This window comes from Dreissena polymorpha, chromosome 1, assembly GCF_020536995.1.
Source record: "Dreissena polymorpha isolate Duluth1 chromosome 1, UMN_Dpol_1.0, whole genome shotgun sequence".
In the NCBI taxonomy this organism is placed as follows: Eukaryota; Metazoa; Mollusca; class Bivalvia; order Myida; family Dreissenidae; genus Dreissena; species Dreissena polymorpha.
In genome coordinates this window covers 173,496,806-173,517,642 of record NC_068355.1, presented here as the reverse complement: position 1 = coordinate 173,517,642, position 20,837 = coordinate 173,496,806, and the positions used below count along the sequence as shown (strand labels likewise).

General features: G+C 32.6%; 1 protein-coding gene and 1 long non-coding RNA gene across 3 annotated transcripts in view; one reads left to right on the top strand and one right to left on the bottom strand.

Moving 5' to 3' along the window:
• Positions 1 to 6,667, bottom strand: part of LOC127861773 (retinol dehydrogenase 12-like) — a 34,659-nt gene extending 27,992 nt beyond the window's left edge. The window contains exon 1 of one of the 2 annotated variants that reach the window (XM_052400457.1): positions 6,177 to 6,667. In XM_052400457.1, coding sequence (XP_052256417.1) covers positions 6,177 to 6,498 — 322 coding nt within the window. In that variant the 5' untranslated portion in view covers positions 6,499 to 6,667. Of the gene's footprint in view, positions 1 to 1,020; positions 1,381 to 6,176 lie in introns of those variants that run through there. The other variant, XM_052400463.1, reaches the window with a different exon arrangement.
• Positions 1,519 to 20,837, top strand: part of LOC127861788 (uncharacterized) — a 39,767-nt gene continuing 20,448 nt past the window's right edge. The window contains exon 1 of the long non-coding RNA XR_008040320.1: positions 1,519 to 1,600. This is a non-coding gene — a long non-coding RNA (uncharacterized LOC127861788). The remainder of the gene's footprint in view (positions 1,601 to 20,837) is intronic.

Genomic DNA, 20,837 nt, shown 5'->3' with positions numbered 1-20,837 from the left:
TTCCAAAGTCACCGAATTATCACTATTCACTCACATAAATATATTTTAAAGACGAGCAAGTTTTTCCATGTTCGTGTCACAGGGGAGTTAACTCAAATTTCTGTCTATCGTATCACAGAAGTTATTGTTGAACTTATGTTCAACGTTTTATAAATTGAGAATATAAATAAGCGTTAACTTTTTCCCGAATCTATTAATAGCCTCAATTTACGACCTGTACTACGTCATTGAGGTGTATGTGAGAGCGTAACCTATTGCGTTGTTATCGCCCGTGGACTTTCCTTTGTTTATCGACAGGCGCATCTATCAATAGCCTCATATTATGAATGGACTGAGCAAAAATACTACGTCATGTAGACGCTGCAGAAAGTGGACTATTTTATTCATTCATAAACAATCTCCTCCGCGACACGTACAATACGATCATTGTTTATCGATTCTTTTCTATAAAAGCACCGTTCGAAACTATTGCATTTAACACGATATTAATATCATGTTTCCATTTGTGAATGAATATAATTGGAGAACTCAAACCTCTTGCATAAATTATACAACTCTTTCTCGCGCGGAAACGCGTAGTAAGCGGGTATTGGGCTCCTAGTAGCTAAGCCGTATCGACCTGAATTTTTGACTAACCACCATAGACGGTCGCTAAGCGACCATCTAAAAAACTTCAAACTATGCACAAATCTGTGAAAATGTCCCTTTATGTATTTAGTTAGAGGGGATTTGTGCCGTGTCATGAAATGAGTCAATCGACACTGCATACTAAGCTTCGTTTACATTGTTATAGTTTACATGACTTATCAAATCAAAAGAATTTGTTATAAAAATTTACAATTGCAAAGGTGAGTAATTCGATTTGTGCCGCTGTCAGTTTATAGCATACGTATGCGAGCTTAGTAATGACAAATCCAGCATTGCCATGAAAAATGTGAGTAGGTACCGGATCGCCGTGGTATGACTACAATACTTTTGAAATCGGCTAACATATCAAATTAACAACCAAACACGGCTCACCAGTTATTACTACGGTCTTGCCCTCGAGGCGATTGGAACTCGTGCACGGTACCGTCCATCTGTAGTATTTCCTCAGCAGAAATACGATCAGAATGACCACAGATATAATGATCGGAATAACAAAAGTTAAATCCTCTAAATTAACAACGTGGTCCACCTTCCAGATGGTTTGCCTACCCTTGCCTATTTTGGGCAACATTCTTGAAGACAGGTGTCTTGTTTTTCAGTTCTCGTTATACCTATCCCAACAATTGACGTACACCTCCGGATTTGTTGTTTTAAACTCCATATGCATTTCACATCGCTAAACGTAATAATGCATGTTGTAAGACGTGTTACGGGATCAACGTACATTTAAACAATGCAGCGCATCACACGGTACGTATCCTGTATTTTTATAGCTGACGCAAAGAGGGTTCTGTTATATTTTACAGGTGTGTCTGATTTCTATCCTGTGATATAACAAAGCGTAAACAAATCAAATATAGCACATTATCTGTTCAAACGGGACGTGTTTCTCATCTCCCAAAATATTATAAAAAGCACAGTTTGTGTGTAAGATAAAACGGATACTTACCCGGTATGTACATATCCATTTTATATGTATCGCCACTTGTATCACATTTTTAAATAGTGATTGCGTATTCTTTATGTTTCTTATATGTTATCAAAAGACTTTGCACATAACGTTAAAAAGTACTATTATTTTGTAAAAACATCTTGTCTTTCAGGAGAAATACTTTGTCAAAGTTATTTTACATGTGTTTATTTTAAAAAGTTACTTCTGACGAATAAACATGGCCAATACAAAAAAAGGCGATTTACACTTACTTAGTGAAACAACCTGAGCATATCAGGTATGTTCGAGAAAACGCACTGTGAATATTCTCAACTCTGTGTATCCAATGACAATCGTAGTGTTAATTATACTGCAGTTGAAACAAAGAAAATAAGTACTTATATATGAACGGATTAAATGTCAAAGCAACATGCGCTGTAAATAGGATCGGATTTGTTAATGTATGTTATCTAAAACAGACGAATTTTCGGGATTTCATTGAATTTGTAAATATATACGGAATACTTTGTATCAAAGAAAACAAAATCGACTAATAAGATATTATTCTCGAATTAATTTTTCAAAACCTTCGATCCTCAACCCAGGTACGAGAACTGTTCGCTTCTACTAATTTTTAAAAGTCGGAAATCCTGACTAACTTTGCTTAACCTTTGGGAAGTCCCAGTCATTAAATCGGGAAATTCGTATTTTATTTACGTATTTTACTTTCGACATTGGAATGTAAAGTTGCGTATTGTTTTGTATGTTGAAGTGTTAAAATACAGCACAAGGAAAGTTGTATATTTTACTTCTTTATTGCACAAATACAAATAATCACATCATAATACTTTACATTTATGCTCACAAACATTAGTTACTGACACTATGTAATATCTGATGCTGTTTAAGCTGTTCTTTATTCGTGGCAAACTTTCAGTATTATTATTAGAAGTTTCTTAAACGTAATAAATTAGTTATTTACTTCTAATGCTATTGTAATGGGTTTTAAAAGGGACCAATGGTTCACTAGTCAATCATAAGGCATTTTTAGTTCAAACCTTTGCTGATTAGTTAAGCTACTAGTATTTCATTTTACTGTACCACTGATATATAGTCAACACGTATTTCATTTTACTGTACCACTGAAATATGAAATATGAAATCCTAAATTTTCATTAATCCTATCAAATGCTCGATTGTATACGTATCCAAATATATGCAATGAACACTACTGTAAGAGTTGATTGCATGATTTATACATGTCTTACTCATCAATTGCAAGAAATTATCACGACCTATATGTTTGAATTGATATACTATTGAAACAAAAAACATTCAAGATTTAAATGTCAATATAGGGCGTAAAGTTTATACAGTATATAGACAATGCGCACATAATGAAGCCATTTGTATTTAAAATCACATGGAAACAACCCGTTCATATTCTATATACCCTAAAAAAATGGCTACAATCCAGCAACGTATTTTTGTAACACGTCTGGAAATTTCACTCCCCTAGCAAGCTGCTTCAGTTTCGATGCCAGTGCTGGTACTTGATATGAATTACACCCATACGGTTTTCGATTGGTATCAATTAACGGCTTACGATACACGAACACGATGTCAACAGGTCTTGTTCGAGCAGCAGGTGCATCGAGTTACATTATGTGAGAGTATTATGTATTTTTTCTTATAGTGGATGCTGCCTTCCGCTGTTCGGTTTAAGGACATACATTTAACAATTATTGAAATTGAGTGTTTTTCTGTTCTCAAAAAGAAATATAACTTAATACTGATAATATCACTTGACGAAAACTAACACTTTTAAAGGGGCCGTCAACCAGATTTACGAAAAAAGAAAAGTTCTAAAATACCGTGTTTTTTACAATTATTAGTTTATACTTATTAAAATATCACGACTAGTATATTACATAACTTCAAACAAGTTCATATTTTCAGTATTCGGTAATAAAATTTCGCGATGTGAAATCAAAAGTACATCGCGAACAAAGGTAAAATAACGAAATGCACACTATAAATAACGCAAGTAGATTGATCATTTTATATATAAGATATATACAATTCACTACGCATGCACAATTTGCATTCCTGGGTTTACCACGTGACGATGATGATCAATCTACTTGCGTTATTTATAGTTAACGGATAGTTACCTGCCCAGTAAAATTTTATTACCGAATATACTGAAAATATTAAAACTTAACAACTTTTTCAAGTCATGTAATATACAAGTCGTGATATTTTAATCAATATAAACTAATATTTTTTTCTTTTCGTGAAATCTGGTTGACGGCCCCTTTAAAGTACAATTTTATAATTCGACAATAAACTATTTTACGAAAAGTAAAACTAATGTAGAAACAGCAAAATAGTCAAACATATAGATAGGAATACTAAAACGTTATAGACATACCAATATTTCAAGATGGGGACTTTTTTGCCGCGATTTCCAACCCGACGATTGCATTTAGATTGACCAGACCTTGTTTGCGGTAAACCACTTCTCATGCCATACAATTAACCAATAACTAATGGTATCAACAACCGCATCACTGATAATCCTTTGCGTAAACTAGTCCAATATGTCTTGCAGATTACGTCTAATTAACGATCTACAACCGACAGTTATCAACGGAATGTTGCGATTATTGTTTTGTGAATTATTCAAACATCACCCACTTCTTTGATGAACTTGCGTTGTATGTTGTTTTATTTTAGTATGTTTTTGCATGTTTTATGCATGTATTTCCATTTGCCAAATAAATAGTTTTGTTAAGTATAGGTATCCAGATTCAGATTTGCGTTTCGTTTTCAAGAAACAAAAAATGCAAAACGAACTTTTAACAGAACGCATTATTTTCGTACCTGTGAGCCTTTGAATGTGCGCGTTAATCGCTTAGTAAATCCTGATCTTTTGATTCAATGGTTGAAGCATATGCAGTTAAGTTAATTATAAAATAACTTTATGTTGCATATGTTTTACTCATAAGTTGTATATTTTAATATTCTTATTAGTGAAACCTGAAATGGAATAAGCAATATTTCTTCAAAATGCCAATCATTTTATTTTTATCGTATTCTAAAGCTGTACATCTTAATTTTCCAGCGAAATATGAGGTAATAGCAACTTGGGGTTCATTCACGGTTCGTACTTAATGAAATTACCATTTAAATCCAAGTTTCACAGCTTTCGGATAAGTACGGTAACGAAACCCGAACATAAACAACGCCGTTAAAATTAACCAATGCTGTCATTTATTATTATCATACCACCGCATTGATATATGCCTGATATAACGTTGCCTGAAAAAAAAAATTATATCATGGTCAACAGAAAGTTCGTATATCAGTCATGCGTGGAGAATGGTCATATTACTCGGGAATCAACTATAGAGTACTCATTTTTATTCATATGAATCAGATTCAACAAGACAAACAAATTTAAACACAAAATGCAACACAAACAGCAAAAACATTTTTTCTTACAAATATTAAGCGCGCGTGCTTATGAAGTCATTATTAACACGTCAAACGACAAAAGTCAGATTATTTCCCGCTGAAACTGCAGCTTTTTGGCATTTTTTTATATTTCTTTAAAGTTGGGGACGTAGAGGTATGATAAACAGAAAAACAGGTTACTGCCTGATCTTTTTGTAATATATCAGGCTCGGCACGAATAAAATAACGGCTCGGCAAGCCTCGCCGTTATATTATTCTCAGCCTTGCCTGATATATTACAAAAAGATCAGGCAGTAACCTGTTATTCTCTATTTCTGAGATCATGCGCCCCGTTAAATATTTCAGTTGTAATTGATTCAAATCACGATTGTAGAAACAAAAACGTGCGGTATGAAATTATATTTCAAATAATTGTGTTCTAAAAAAATAGGTATTCTGAGCAGCTCGTGTAATTATTGTGCTTTTTGAATGGAAACAATCACTACAACAAAGAAACAAAAACAACTCATTATTATGTGTTGAAGAACAATACCATAATATAAGAAAAGGTTAACTACTATTGTATGCAAACGTTTTGCATCAACGGCCATAATAAACATTTAATTGCTGTTGAACCCGCAGTATCGTATAATAATTACAATTACTATATGTACAATCTAAGCCCATAAAAGACATGCCTGGGGTAAAAACATCTTGTTCTGAATTTTGTTCTGAATATGTGACAAATCATGAATGTGTTATTACATTTTATACCTTAATCATTTAACATGTGTGTGGCCTTAAAAGCAGCAAATAAAAAATCTTAAAGATATATGGAGATTAGGTATTTTTTTCCAATTCCAATGTATTTTTATCCATGAATTTTTGAATGTTACCATGTAGTTATTGTGAACTCGTTCCAATAGCATATAGGAGTTATATACGAGCTGTTTGTAAAGAAAGATTAAAATATATATGCAATTAAAAAAAGATACGTAGGTTGGCATTGACAATTTGAGATGGCGTCAATCCAGCTAATTTGTTTGAAAAAAAGTCATTTTAGCCATTTACAAAACATAATATTTTTATTGAAAGCAACTTAGTAAATTATTCTAAATATTAAAGCAATTTCACTGACCTGTGATGACGACCGTCTTGCCATCGATTCGATTTGAGCTGGGGCATGGTACAGACCAACGAAAATACTTCCTCAAAAGGAAAACAGACAAAATCACGACCGAAATGACAATTGGCACGGCAAAAGTCACATCCTCAAGATCCAAATCGTTATCGTCCTCCCAAATAATGGCTCTTTCTCGTCCCCCGGTTTTCGGCGGCACCATGGTCGCAGTTGGAACAGGTTTAGCTTGTCCAGAAGGCACATGTTTAGAATTTTGATTTTGCTTAGCCTGTGATTTAGGAATCTTAACTGGAGGCTTTTTGACAGAACCTTGACCCATTTTGTCTTGCCACTTTTCAGATTAATATTCCGAAAAGTGTTACAGCCAACTTTCGCTACCGCTTCTAATAAAATAACTCCCCTTCCTACACGTTCGTCGTGTACATCCCCGCTCTATAACGTGAGCTACATGGCCGGCTTGTAGGTTCGATGACTTTTACAGGTACAGGACGAGGTTGATGCATGAGATTTGCCTCTCAGAACAGCTGCTTTGCTGATTAATTTATAAGTCGTTACTTCCGATCGTTCTTACCCATGGAATAGCAATTAGTAGATACAGTACTCATCCTAGTCACAGTTGAGATGCACAGTATTCAATAAATCAGATTTTGTTTCTATTTTGTTTCATGAATTAATTTTCTTACATTTTGTTATTTGGCGTGTTAATATTAAAGTTAAATCAACCTGTTGCGTGGTCATAAAAGAAATTCGGACGCAAGATTGTGTAAAAAGTCTTGTTTTAAGCATATGAAAAATTGTAATTTTAAGTATTAATAAATAAAATAGATTCATTTCCAGAAGACCTATGGCCAATGGGTACACATTTTAGTGCATACAATATGATTAAAACAATTTCTTTACTACGCGAAACGAAATAGTGGGTGTTAAAAGGTTAAACATTACGTGTTTGTTCGTCACTAGATCACTATGAAGTAACATAACTACTCAAAATCAACGAATATTTCGCAAAATATTTCGTTAATAAAGTTAACCAATAAAATACAGTGTTCCTTTTAGCAATAGCCTACATTTAAACGCTATGTGATGTATGGAAACATGGAATTAACGAGGTACAAAATGCTCCTTTTTGTGCTGCAATATATTCCACGTTAATTTTGCGCAACGATATCTGAACATTTACGAGCGAACGCGATACAGGCTTCGGGCAGCGCAGGAAGAATAACGAAATATACGTAAATATAAAACAAATGGGCACATAAATGTTAGTTGATATAAATCAAATTTCGACATGAACAAAGACAATTACTTTTCGATACAGTTTCACAACCAGAATATATTAATACATTGTTTCTATAATATTAAGCTATATATTAACAGTTCGATGTGTATTCAACAAATGTCATATGTATTTAAGTTATTCAACTTCAATACGCTTTTTAGAAGACTACATACAATGAATGCTCTTTGCTAAGGAGGTGTACAATTGCCACTTTCTATTCTCAATCAACGAGAAGATAATCGTAACTTAGAAATGCTAAACCTGTTCTCCACTCTTACTCTAATATTACCTAACACATAGTATGATGTTATTCGAATGTGTGTTATATTTCTATGAAAAGAGCTCTACCCGAGTAACCAATTGACTGTTGCGATTTTGGATAAGGAAAAACCAAGAGTGCTAAACAAATCTCTCTCTTTTGTTTATTTCGCCGGAAACGTTCGAAAAAAACATTGGGAATTACAAATGTTATACGAAAATCAACCATCCATTAATATTTTATCAAATATTTAAACTCTCACATGAATAAGCTAATAGGATGAATGCAAATATACCATTATTTCTGATCTGTTCATTACCTTTTTTTAAAAATAGAACACAACAGCGATATTACGCGTAAAAAATAAGATTATTACACTACAGATATTTAAACACTTAATAAAATGTCGAGTGGAACGGATGTTGAATTAAGCTGCATTTTCAGATATGTCTATGTTTACTAAAATACTTTTTATTTCGGCGTGCACTTGTGTGGTATGTGGAAACAGATGTTACCAAGGAAATCCCACCTGACCGGCACTGTGACCACTATACAAGCTCACATGCGCCGGGATATTAAATATATATCTTCCGAAAAGGTAACATATGGAAAGATAAATAACGGGTGACGTTACGGATCTTTATGAAAGAAACATAATGACTCCCCTGACACATACATGCTTAAAGTTGGTATACTACATTTGTATATGAATCGTAAATGAATATTCCGATCACACCAAGCGCTTCTCAACATAATGCAAGTAGCATAATGTTTTAAACGTGAAACAAATTTAGATAAACCCGTTTATGCCTAGTGGACTCTCCCATCCTTCTAAATTGGATCAATTTATTTCCAAAATTCGGGATGTCTAGTACATTTATTTCTATATTTAGAATATTTCTTACAGAAATTCCTTTAAGCAAACAGCGCAAACTATGCGGTGTCTCATCTGGACTACAATACTAGAATTTGGTAATTGTTAATCATGAATCTTGAATTTTCATTAAACCAAAACCCACCAATTTAATCTCGTTGTTTGCAAATGTAGAAATAATGCATGGATACTTGATTAGCTTACCATAGTACAACGGCGTATTTACAAACTGCCAAATTAAACAGTGAAATATGCTTTAATGACTTATAATAAATTATGTTCGTTATTATTAAGAAGCGGAAGCGGGTATTTATTCATGAACACACGAAATTGAATTGTGGCTTAAACGTAATATCTTTTGGATATAATCCATCAATTTATGCCTTTATGACTAAGCTTCCCGAACTCTTTGGACATCGGGACTGTTTTCAGCCTCTGTGTTTTACTTACTGGTGTGTCTTCTTATGTTTGAACATAAACATAGGATTTTGTTTCATCAAATAACTGAAACGTGTGGTCATAAAGACATACAAAGGGAACATATCTCATATTAATACCTTAGGTCCTATGTTGAACCATTTTTAAAACATAAACTAAGTGTTGAAACAGTAAGTCGTTACTGTTTGTTCTATAAAAGATATTGCACAACTAATAAATAGTTTCTTGCATTTTATATATTTTATAGTAAAACTTCTTTAGTTAAGTTCATTTTTCGCGATGGTTTATGCAATTGTTTTAACGCTTAAGTCCAAGATTGTACTAATATGAGCCAAGACTATCTAACGAACAATGGAGTCGTGTTCTGAGAAAACTGGGCATAATGCATGTGCTTAAGTGTCGTACCAGATTAGCTTGTGCCGTGCGCACAGGCTAATCGGGGACGACACTTTCCGCTTTTATAGTATTTGTATTTTCAAGGAAGTCCCTCCTTACCGAAAATCAAGTGTAGGCGGAAAGTGTCGTCCCTGATTAGCCTGTGCGGACACAACTCAAAAACACGACTCAGTGAATCATACTGCAAGATGCGGTTTGCAATAATGACACCGATAGACCTGGATGTTCTATCCTACTGCAAGATGCGGTTTGCAATAATGACACCGATAGACCTGGATGTTCTATCCGAGATGAAGAACTCATGCAACATATTGACTTTCGTATATGATGTTACAATCCATTCTAGATCAAATCTGCTATATTGACTTTCCTATATGATGTTACAATCCATTCTTGATCAAAATCTGCTGCAGAATTAAACCGACATTATCTACATTATGGTCAGAAACAAATAAATACACACCCGATGACTTAGTGACAATATTGTGGGCATGGGACCGATGGCACAAACTGGCGTTCAGCAAAACAAAAAGAGAAACGGAGCAAGCTATTGATTTCTGGTGTAAATCGGCATCGGGGCGGTTGGACAATTTGTAGTTATTCTAAATAATTAATTCTCATATGTAAGATATAAAAGGTTACTAGTTTCCAGCTTAATTTCTAAATAATTAATTCTCATATGTAAGATATAAAAGGTTACTAGTTTCCAGCTTAATTTAATGTCATGGTGTGACCTTAGTTTAATCGATTATTTTTCGAAGATAAGCTCGGATAATATGGGGGCATCGACTTTAGAAGCGGAAAGTTTTAATTGTTGTAATGATTTTAATCTTCCTAATAATTTATAACCTGAATGAGATGAACCAAGAACGTTGCATGAAATAACAATTACTGTAAAATCACTTAAACGATTTAACGCTTATGGAAGTGACAACATTTTAAATGAATATTTTATAGACTCTATTGACATTCTGTCATCTCATTTATGTGATTTATTTAACAATATGCTAAATTCCGGTTATTTTCCGGACCAGTGGACGGAAGGTATTATTATCCCCCTTCATAAAAAAAATTCCAAATCAGATGTTAATAATTATAGAGGAATTACGTTAGTGAGCTGTTTGTCAAAATTATTCACGACTGTTAAAAATAAACGTGTTGAAAATATCTGTACAAAACATAACATCATTTCGGACGCCCAATTCGGATTTCGGAAAGGAGGATCCACTACTGACGTAATATTTATTTTATATTCTTTGATAAACATTATTTATTTGAAAACAAACGTTTGTATGTTATTTTTGTCGATATGATAAAATGATTTGATACTATTTATAGAAATGCTTTATGGTTAAATATGTTTAAATGTGGAATTCAAGGCAAAATATTAAGAATTATGAGAGATATGTACCAAAAAGTTAAGTCATGTGTAATATCATTATCTTCATTTTCAGATTACTTAAGCTATGCTGTTGGCTTGCGTCAAGGAGAAGTTATGTCCGCTTTGTTGTTTTCTATCTTTGTAGATCTTGAGTTGTTTTTGCAAAATAATATTGATTCAGGTTTTCAACTAGATGACATTGTTTTAATTTTATTCCTTTTTGCAGACGACATGGCCATTGTGGGTAAAACACCAGAGGAAATCCAGAACCATTTAGATAATTTATATACTTATTGTAATACATGGGGACTGAAAGTTAATATTGATAAGACAAAGATAATGGTTTTTCGAAAAAGAGGCGGATTATTGCCAAATGAAAAGTAGACATACAATGGCCATGTTATAGAAACTGTTAATGATTTTAATTATTTAGGTGTTGTATTTAATTATACATGTAGTTTTAATTTAAATCAAGAACATTTTATTGACAAAGCTCTTAAAGCAATATTGAATGCATTTTTTTGTAAGTAAATGTCAAGATTTTGATTTAAAGCGAACAATTCTATGTTAGTTATTTGATGCATTCGTTGGTCTATTTTAGGTTATTCAGTAGAAGTTTGGGGTTTTAAAAAATCTAAGAAATTGGAAAGGATACATGCGAAGTTCTGTAAAAGGCTTTTAAGAGTTAAAACTAATACATGGAATGCATTGTATATGGTGAGTTAGGAAGATATCCTCTCTGTATCCATAGATACATACGCATCGTACAATATTGGTTTAAAATAGTAGCCTCTGATAACATAATTATCAAAACTGTATACAACATTGGAGTTTCAGATTACGCCAGAGGCTGCCGAAATTGGATTTATAACATCAACAAATTATTGGATGATTACGGATTCAGTTATGTCTTTAACAGCGTTTATGATATTGATGTTAATTGTTTTAAACCCATTATAAAATCCAGAATTATTTATTCATTTAAACAAAATTGGCACCGTACACTAGAAGATAGTTCAATGTTAGATATTTATAGAACATTTAAGTCAAATCTTAAATATGAGATTTATATAGACTTACTTTCGAAAAATTTAAGGTTTTATATATCCCGATTAAGATTATCTGTTCACCCCCTACTTATACAGACTGGTAGATATAATGGACACAATATTGCTAGACAAGAAAGATATTGTCTTTGTTGTAATGCCACGGATATTTAGGACGAATTTAATTGTGTATGTATTTGTTCAGCATTTGTTGATATAAGTAAGAAATACAATAAAAAAAATATTACTATAATAATCCATCTGTTATGAAGTATGTACAATTGCTGCATTCAACCAACAGATCTGAAATAATAAAACTTTGTTTATTTGTTAAGGAATCGTTGAGTATTAAATTGAATTTGTTAAATCGTATAACGTTATTTTCAAATTGTTCATCCTCTGTACATCTGTATATATTTGTTTGTAAATATTCATGTTTGTTGCCACTTGTTTTCTGCGCATATACATGTTGACATATATCATTACCAACCACATGTGATGTTGACGATGTACATTGTGAAATTCAAATACAATGTCTGTCTGCCTGCCTGCCTGCCTGTCTGTCTGTCTGTCTGTCTGTCTGTCTGTCTGTCTGTCTGTCTGTCTGTCTGTCTGTCTTTCTTTCTGTCTGTCTGTTTGTCTGTCTGTCTGTCTGTCTGTCTGTCTGTCTGTCTGCCTGTCTCTTTCTGTCTGTCTGTCTGCCTGTCTGCCTGTCTCTGTTTGTCTGTCTGTCTGTATTAAATTTAATATTAGGAATTCAGCACGCCACATACAACCGAAGATATAGGATTATCAATTTCTTGTTGTTACGAGGCCTGTTTAGAGTATCGCGTGTATTTTTGTCATTATTATATTTCGCGGAATAAGACAGTGTCCGATTAAAGAGCAAACCAGTTTAAAAGAAAACTTTGTCGAGTTGAGTGAGTTATTGTTCCATCGCACTAGGACACTATCAATACAGAAATTCAATCTGATTTGCAGGGTCAGAAACAACGAAACCACGTGAAAATTCCCACTGGTCTAAGAGTGTACTCGCACTAGTAGTCCGTGAACTTCTAACTCTCCTTTATATAATTTACATGTTATCTTACATTTGGATTGATTTACAGTTTTATAACCATGGTTGGATATTTTTTCATCACATATATTCGTAGGAGATTTCACCATTAGGTTAATAATCATAATGCTTTTAGAACACTTCAAAGAATCCTATAAGAGCACCGTCATAACAATAGGCGTTCCAGCGTTGTTCACAATAACGTTTGACATATGTTGGTGATTCGCCAGCTGCAACGTATGTAGGAAAGTCTGCGAAGCTGTACGAATGTTGCGCATGCTAGCTGCATTTCGCAATTTCAGAAAAGGCAAGTGCGTGTCTTTTATATGTGTAAAACGAAATATTGAAAATGAATACGTCACACATCGTTCTTAAATACATAATGATTTGCAATAATATGAAACTTTAATTTTAGTTCCATATATATTTTTTTTTTAAAACGTTAGTAAAATTTAAACATTTGTCGACAAGCAGCGGTCAGACAGATTTACACATATTCTAACAACGCCCTGTAGGTTAATTTATTTTTCCGATCGTATGTTCAGACCAGAGGTTGCGATAGGATTATAACACGATGGGAGCTGGGTTCTTGCTTGACCAGTTGATGTTAACCCATTTGTGCCTAGCGTCTAGAAAAAAGGCATTGGCAAACAGCGTAGACCCAGATGAGACGCCGCATGATGCGGTTTTTCATCAGGGTCTGCGCTGTTTGCTGAAAGGAATTTCTGTAGGAAATTTCTAAATATAAAAATAAATATACAAGACATCCCTAATTTTGGAAATAAATTTATCCGATTTAGAAGGATGGGAGAGTCCACTAGGCATTAATGGGTTAAGCATTCTACGCGCGTTCGTGACATCGGTGTTAAAGTTAAAATTCTAGCTTTACAATACCGATGGTCGTCAGAAAGACGTCCCACTGATACGAGGTGTGTTGTTTTATTTATAAATTACAAAAACACGAGCTATATAGCTGTTATGTTTATCAACAGTCTAAATTGATGGAACATTATAAATTAATTATAAATATAATTTCATTACAAACATTTCATTTTGTTTGTATACATAATTATTGTCAACGTCCTCATGTTATTTCAATTGAAACAATGTACACATAAAATTTGTTTTTGGTCTAGAAATTGTAAAGCGTACATTATATTGAAGATTTTTTTCAAACGTTGAATTTATTTTCCCCATAAAACTAAAAGCGGGAAGAAAAAAGTGTTATAGTATTTTGTTGGTAAACGTTTCGTATTGTTCGCACGTTATATACCGGTAGTTTGATATTTTAATTAAGTATTCAATGTCGTCGTCTTCTATCGGCAATTTCGGTCTCATTTTCAGACTTTATCGGGGTTATAGCTGTATATGCGTTATGCCTGATGCACGTCATTGTTGCCACACTTGTGATATCATAACAGAAGACCAACCTTGAGCTAGGTGTTGTGCTACATACAACGCCGAATACCTTTCTTATGTTTTCTTTGCGTTAGTCAGATTCTTGTTGTTTGTTAATGGAAAGAGTAGAAAAACAACAAAATAAGAAAATTGCAATCTTCCTAACCATTTAAATGTCGATATTTTCATTATCACTTTCCATCTCGTTTTCTTCAAATTAACAACTATAGGCAGGATCGATATTTTCATTCCTTTGTGTCCCGTTTGGGACACGTCGTGTTGCTGAGTATCTACTTCGACTGCCTTCACACCTTGGATGCAAGGTATAAATGCAAATTTTCTCAGTCCCAGTCATACATCACTTGTTATGACATAGAACTGTATATATATGCTTTACGTGTAGAATGAGCTTAACAGATAAGGTGACTTATAGGTCCAATGGGCAAGTGCTTTTTTATATGTTTATATTATTGTTTGTACCATACGAAATGCACATGTCACTATAATAAAGTATTTACTTACTTACTTACTTACTTGCTAATTGATAAAAGTGCAACAGAAATGCGTTTTTTTTTACAAATAAAAGCCCATATTAATTTAATTTAAATTTTATTTCATTTGTCAATATATAATACTTGCCTTAATGAATGTGTATTCTTGTAACTATGTAATCGATGGGTAAATGATGATGAATATTTCTGTTACATGTTGAATGTGTTTAGTAATTTATCAGCGGCTATGTAGTGTTATGATTTTATTGGTTGATCATTATATGTTTCAAGGCGTATTGTGTGAATATGTGAACTGCTATTGTTTATATTATGTGTTAGTATTTTATAACACAAATAACATCTAAAAGGTTATTTGCACAAAAAAAAAATCAGTTTTCGTGGAAACCGTTTAATGTCTTTCCGTTGCTTTCATTATTGTCGTTAATTATATCAGATTCTACACCCCTTTCTAATAGACTTACAATGAATTGGAAATATTAAATTGATCAACTGCTTTTATAATTCAATATGTTTGTTTTAAAGAAACAAACCGTTGTCTTTACCACCAATGTCTATGGTTATTTTGGTAAATATTAAAGTTCCAGTCCAAATTGTTCTCTGTTCGTATTTTCAACAATCTAAGTAATGAAAACACAACGGCCATCGTTTTGAAGACTTTTTTTTCAAGCATTTATACATCTATAATCATACAATTAATGTTTGACTATTTGAATAAAATTAAAAATTTATACAGACTTAATAAGTTTTTCGCTGTATTGCTTGTGTTTACAAGGGATGATGAAGGCCATGGAAAGTAAAAACAAGTATATATAATACCATCAGTTGATTAATGTTTTCATGTGTATATTTTCAAATAATAATCAATTTTATACATTTTGTGGCAAGTTAAAATTAATTCGACTATATACATCTTGCTATTTAATTTGTATTTCTGCTAATTGTTTTCCAAATTTTATATCGATATACAGAAACAATTCTGGTCTTAACAAAGAGTCGTTGAATACATTGCACATGCTTTCACAGAAGAGAAAATACTATCAAGAAGACATGCTATCAAGCATTGCAAATATACGTCTTTATTTGTAATCCAAATATATACATCAGAAAAACAATTAAATATATAAATATTTTGCGCTGATCAAAAGTGCCAATAATTGTCACAAACAAAAAGTGCAGCTATTTTAAACAAAGTGGTTTCGTTCAAAGTTGTGGCCCTCTGAGACCGTTTTAGTCATTGAAGTATTGCTTTTCTTTCTACATGTAATATTGCATATCATATTTCAACGTTAGTAATTAAAACGAAGAAGCTGACCAGTTTCAAAATATAATAATATCTTTGGTCAGGTGTGGTTGACAGAACTGAAAATATAGGACTTGCGTTTAGAAAATTGTTATATTGTGTGTGAAACGTGTTTAAAATTGTGCTATTACAATGATGTCTGAATAAACTGCATACAACTAACATTTCAACAATGTATACATTTATTTGAAAGCATTAATGAGTATTCTGAATTAATAGTTTCCACAGTGTGCCTTGATGAAGTAAACATTTTTTTTTTAATTCAAATAAGTTATTGTTAAAAACGCAGTAGAGCACAGTTTTTTGTAATTTATTAAAGTGATTTTATGGGCATCTAACAGTTTATAGGTGTCTATCGCAACCGTTGTTTATTTTTGGTGTTTTCACTTCATATACACTTATATTTGTTAATGCAGCATCAACATACTAAAACAATATCCCGGAAAGAAAAAAAATGCATTTGAATGTTAACTGTACTTTCGTTTGAAAACTAATCATGCATGTACGATGTGAACCTAAATTTAGTTTTAGTGCAGATTCGTTTATACGACACAAAGACACAATTTTGTTTTACGGATCATTTCGGCTTAGAGGACTGGGTAAGTCATGTAAAATATCGTATATAAGATATATTTTTAATAAACAACTGAAAACAAGAAGAGTTGCAGATAATTGGTCGGTAACCACATTTTAACTAACTCTTTTGACCTGTTAATTCTTTTCAGCTCAATTCAACAGTGAAAAATGCCCATAATATCACTTTAAGAACTGTTTTGTATTTAACTAAGAACCTTTTTGTAGATTATTGAAAACAAGTAGTGTATTTATTTATCACATGCTATACCCCGTTTTCCATGTAATACAACCATTACATATTTTTTTTAAATTACACATGTGTAATAAAACATTTTAAAGCGTTTTCATTGGCTTAGTGTTCGTTTATTGACCAATCGCATTTAGTTATTTTTCTGAAATGACGTTGCAACGTCAAATGACGTCACGAAATGTAAACAACATTCGGGATTTATCATTATGTTTGCGTAAATATTTATTTAATTTGCTCATTTAAGATCATGCGATAAAAAAGATCTGACACTCGTTGTCATATATTAACAAAGAGTCGTTGAATACATTGCACATGCTTTCACAGAAAAGAAAATAATATCAAGAAGACATGCTATAAAGCATTGCAAAAATACGTCTTTATTTGTAATCCAAATACATACATCAGAAAAACAATTCATTATTTAAATATTTTGCGCTGATCAAAAGTGCCAATAATTGTCACAAACAAAAAGTGCAACTATTTTAAACGTTTACAAATTTGTTAAGTGGTTTCGTTTAAAGTTGTGGCCCTCTGAGACCGTTCTAGTCATTGAAGTATTGCTTTTCTTTTTACATGTAATATGGCTATCATATTTCAACGTTAGTAATTAAAACGAAGAAGCTGACCAGTTTCAAAATATAATAGTATGTTTTGTCAGATGTGGTTGACAAAACTGAAAATATAGGACTTGCGTTTGGAAAATTGTTATATTGTGTGTGAAACGTGTTTAAAATTGTGTTATTACAATGGTGTCTAAATAAACTGCATTCAGAAAACATTTCAACAATGTATACATTTATTTGAAAGCATTTATGATTATTCTGAATTCATAGTTTCCACAGTGTGTCTTAATGAAGTAAACATTCAATTAATTCAAATAAGTTATTGTTAAAAACGCAGTAGAGCACAGTTTTATTTGTAAATTATTAAAGTGATATTATGGGCATCTAACAGTTTATAGGTGTCTATCGCAACCGTTGTTTATTTTTGGTGTTTTCACTTCATATACACTTATATTTGTTAATGCAGCATCAACATACTAAAACAATATCCCGGAAAGAAAAAAAATGCATTTGAATATCAACTGTACTTTCGTTTGAAAACTGATCATGCATGTACGATGTGAACCTAAATTTAGTTTTAGTGCAGATTCGTTCATACGACACAAAGACACAATTTTGTTTTACGGATCATTTCGGTTTAGGGGACTGGGTTAGTCATGTAAAATATCGTATATAAGATATATTTTTAATAAACAACTGGAAGCAAGAAGAGTTGCAGATAATTGGTCGGTAACCACATTTTAACCACATCTGTAATACAACATTTTAAAGCGTTTTCATTGGCTTAGTGTTCGTTTATTGACCAATCGCATTTTGTTATTTTTCTGAAATGACGTTGCAACATCAAATGACGTCACGAAATGTAAACAACATTCGGGATTTATCATTATGTTTGCGTAAATATTTTTTTAATTTGCTCATTTAAAAGCATGCGATAAAAAAGATCTGACACTCGTTGTCATATCATACCATATTTTATTAAACTCGCTTACTAACAAAATTCCTGAACTCGTTTAATAAAATATGGTATGATATGACAACTCGTGCCAGATCCTATATATACGGTTAATTTTTAGTTATATTTTTTCCTTTCATTTGAACGTTTTAATTTTATAATAGTCAGTATTTTCAACTCAGCTGAATTAATGTATTTTGTAGAGTAGTAGATATATATTGCAACGCTGTCAACTGTGTTTTGAGTTTAAGACCTGTTAGGGAATATACACGTATTTTTTCTGAAATATTAAACAATTATGCTGTTGTTCTACTTATATTATTATTTAATAGAATACCATGGTATGGCTGCTAAATAGTACACATGTAGTCCGGTTGACAGTTGCTCACGGTATGCAAATTGTCCAAATCGTCAAGTTTAGTAACTCGTGTAAAATATATAGAATAGTTAAGTAGCATTCATTTCCCCTCAATAGACTGTATAATATTATGTTGATATATACAAAATAGGGACATAGGGTCCGATAAATGAACATTTAATAATCTATTGCTTAAGTGTTCTTTAGATTTTCATACATGTATTGAAATAATTGTTATTATTATTATTATTATTATTATTATTGCATTTTTATTTTCACCAAATAAAATATTGTTTATTTTTAAACGCAGAATAACTTTGTAATATGTGCGTATGAGTAATATAATGTGTTTGTTAGAAAATCGAGAACTTGAAGGCTTTAATGACAGAGAAAGTGAAATATTGGATTTAGATATGCTTGATGGGTACTTTCACGAACAAACTTTACGGAGATAACGCGACATGGATGAATACAATGTTTCGCAGACAAATAGCAAACAAGCGTCACAGAGTAACTACTGAGTTTTTTGATGACCGTTGAGAGAAATAAGAACTTACAATTAAGAAATACGAGCTGATTGTGCATTCGTTTAAAAAGACACATTACGTTGTATATTCAGTGAAATTGGAATAAGGGACAATGCCAACCTTAGATATAGGTAAGCACAATTATCGAATGCTGATGTGAGTGAGACTGAATTGAAAGTGACAGATAGAAACAGTGAGAGATTGAAACAGTACGCGCAACATAGCCTTGAATATTAGGACTGTCAAAGAAGCATTAGTACATAATTAAAACACAATAATGCAGAATTAAAACAAATTAAACTTGAACACAAGGCAAATAATGCTCGATATGAGCATGACGTTTTGAAATTTAAAAGATAAAACATGGATGAATATAGAAATCATTGCTTGATGCTTGAAACTAATTGAATGATAGATTATGAAAAGAAGTTGAAGGAAACGGTGGAGAGGGAGTTGATGGAAAGGATAAACATGTTAGAAATTTAACAATGAAAGTGAAAGAATTCAGAATAAAATTGATATGCACAAGTCAAAAGAAGAAAATGTTGAACAAAACGTTAGAAGTTCTAAAATGTAAATAAAAAATGTTGCTTGGACATCTTCAAACAGTTATAGTTATGATAATGCATATAGACAGAGTGGTAATGGAGTGGACAGAAATACAAAAAATGCGTTTTCATAGAAAACAAAGTTTGGCAACGATATGAACCTTATAATCAGCAGACAACATACAAAGTATGTTTACCCAAGATACCATATTTTAATGGAAAACAATTTGAGCATTGAAAAATAGACGGTATTTTGGCACTTACAAGAAAAGTATAGCCGGATTATGCGATCGTTCTGACAGTAAGAAACTCCCTTTAATATGAAATTAAGAACGTTCCCTGACATTTAAGCCAGCAGCAACCACAGAAGAGTTATTGAAGAAACTGAATGAGATATACAGTTATGCGAAAAACAGCCGATAGAGTAGCTCAGGACATTCACTCAGCCAAGCAGAAGGTAGGTGAGCCATGTTCAACATGGGGAGTAAAAGACGAGTCACTGCTATGACTAATGAATGGACTTTTAGTGAAACTTTAAGCAATGGAAATCGAATTCAAAGAGTTTAGATACCAAAATAAACAGCCACAACGCAGTAACAGCAATAGTAATGTTCGACAAACATACCGAGCGGGATATAGAGGAGGATTTAGAACAAGATTAAGGGTGGAAATAGAAATGGAACAAGAGGCAGCCCAGTAAGCTATAGAAGAGAAGAAGCAACAGGAGCAATTCAGAGAGAGACAGGAAAACAAAGAAATTAATTTAAACGCTGTAATCGGGGGGACACTACGAAAGCGCGGAAGTAAACAGCCCCGAAGAAGAAAGAGTACACTTTAAGGAAGATTAGTATGTACATCGAATGAAGGATATATTGTAATTAAAGGTGTGTCGGCTGAAGCATTGATAGATACAGGGTCAATGATAAGTATTTTCGCAGAAG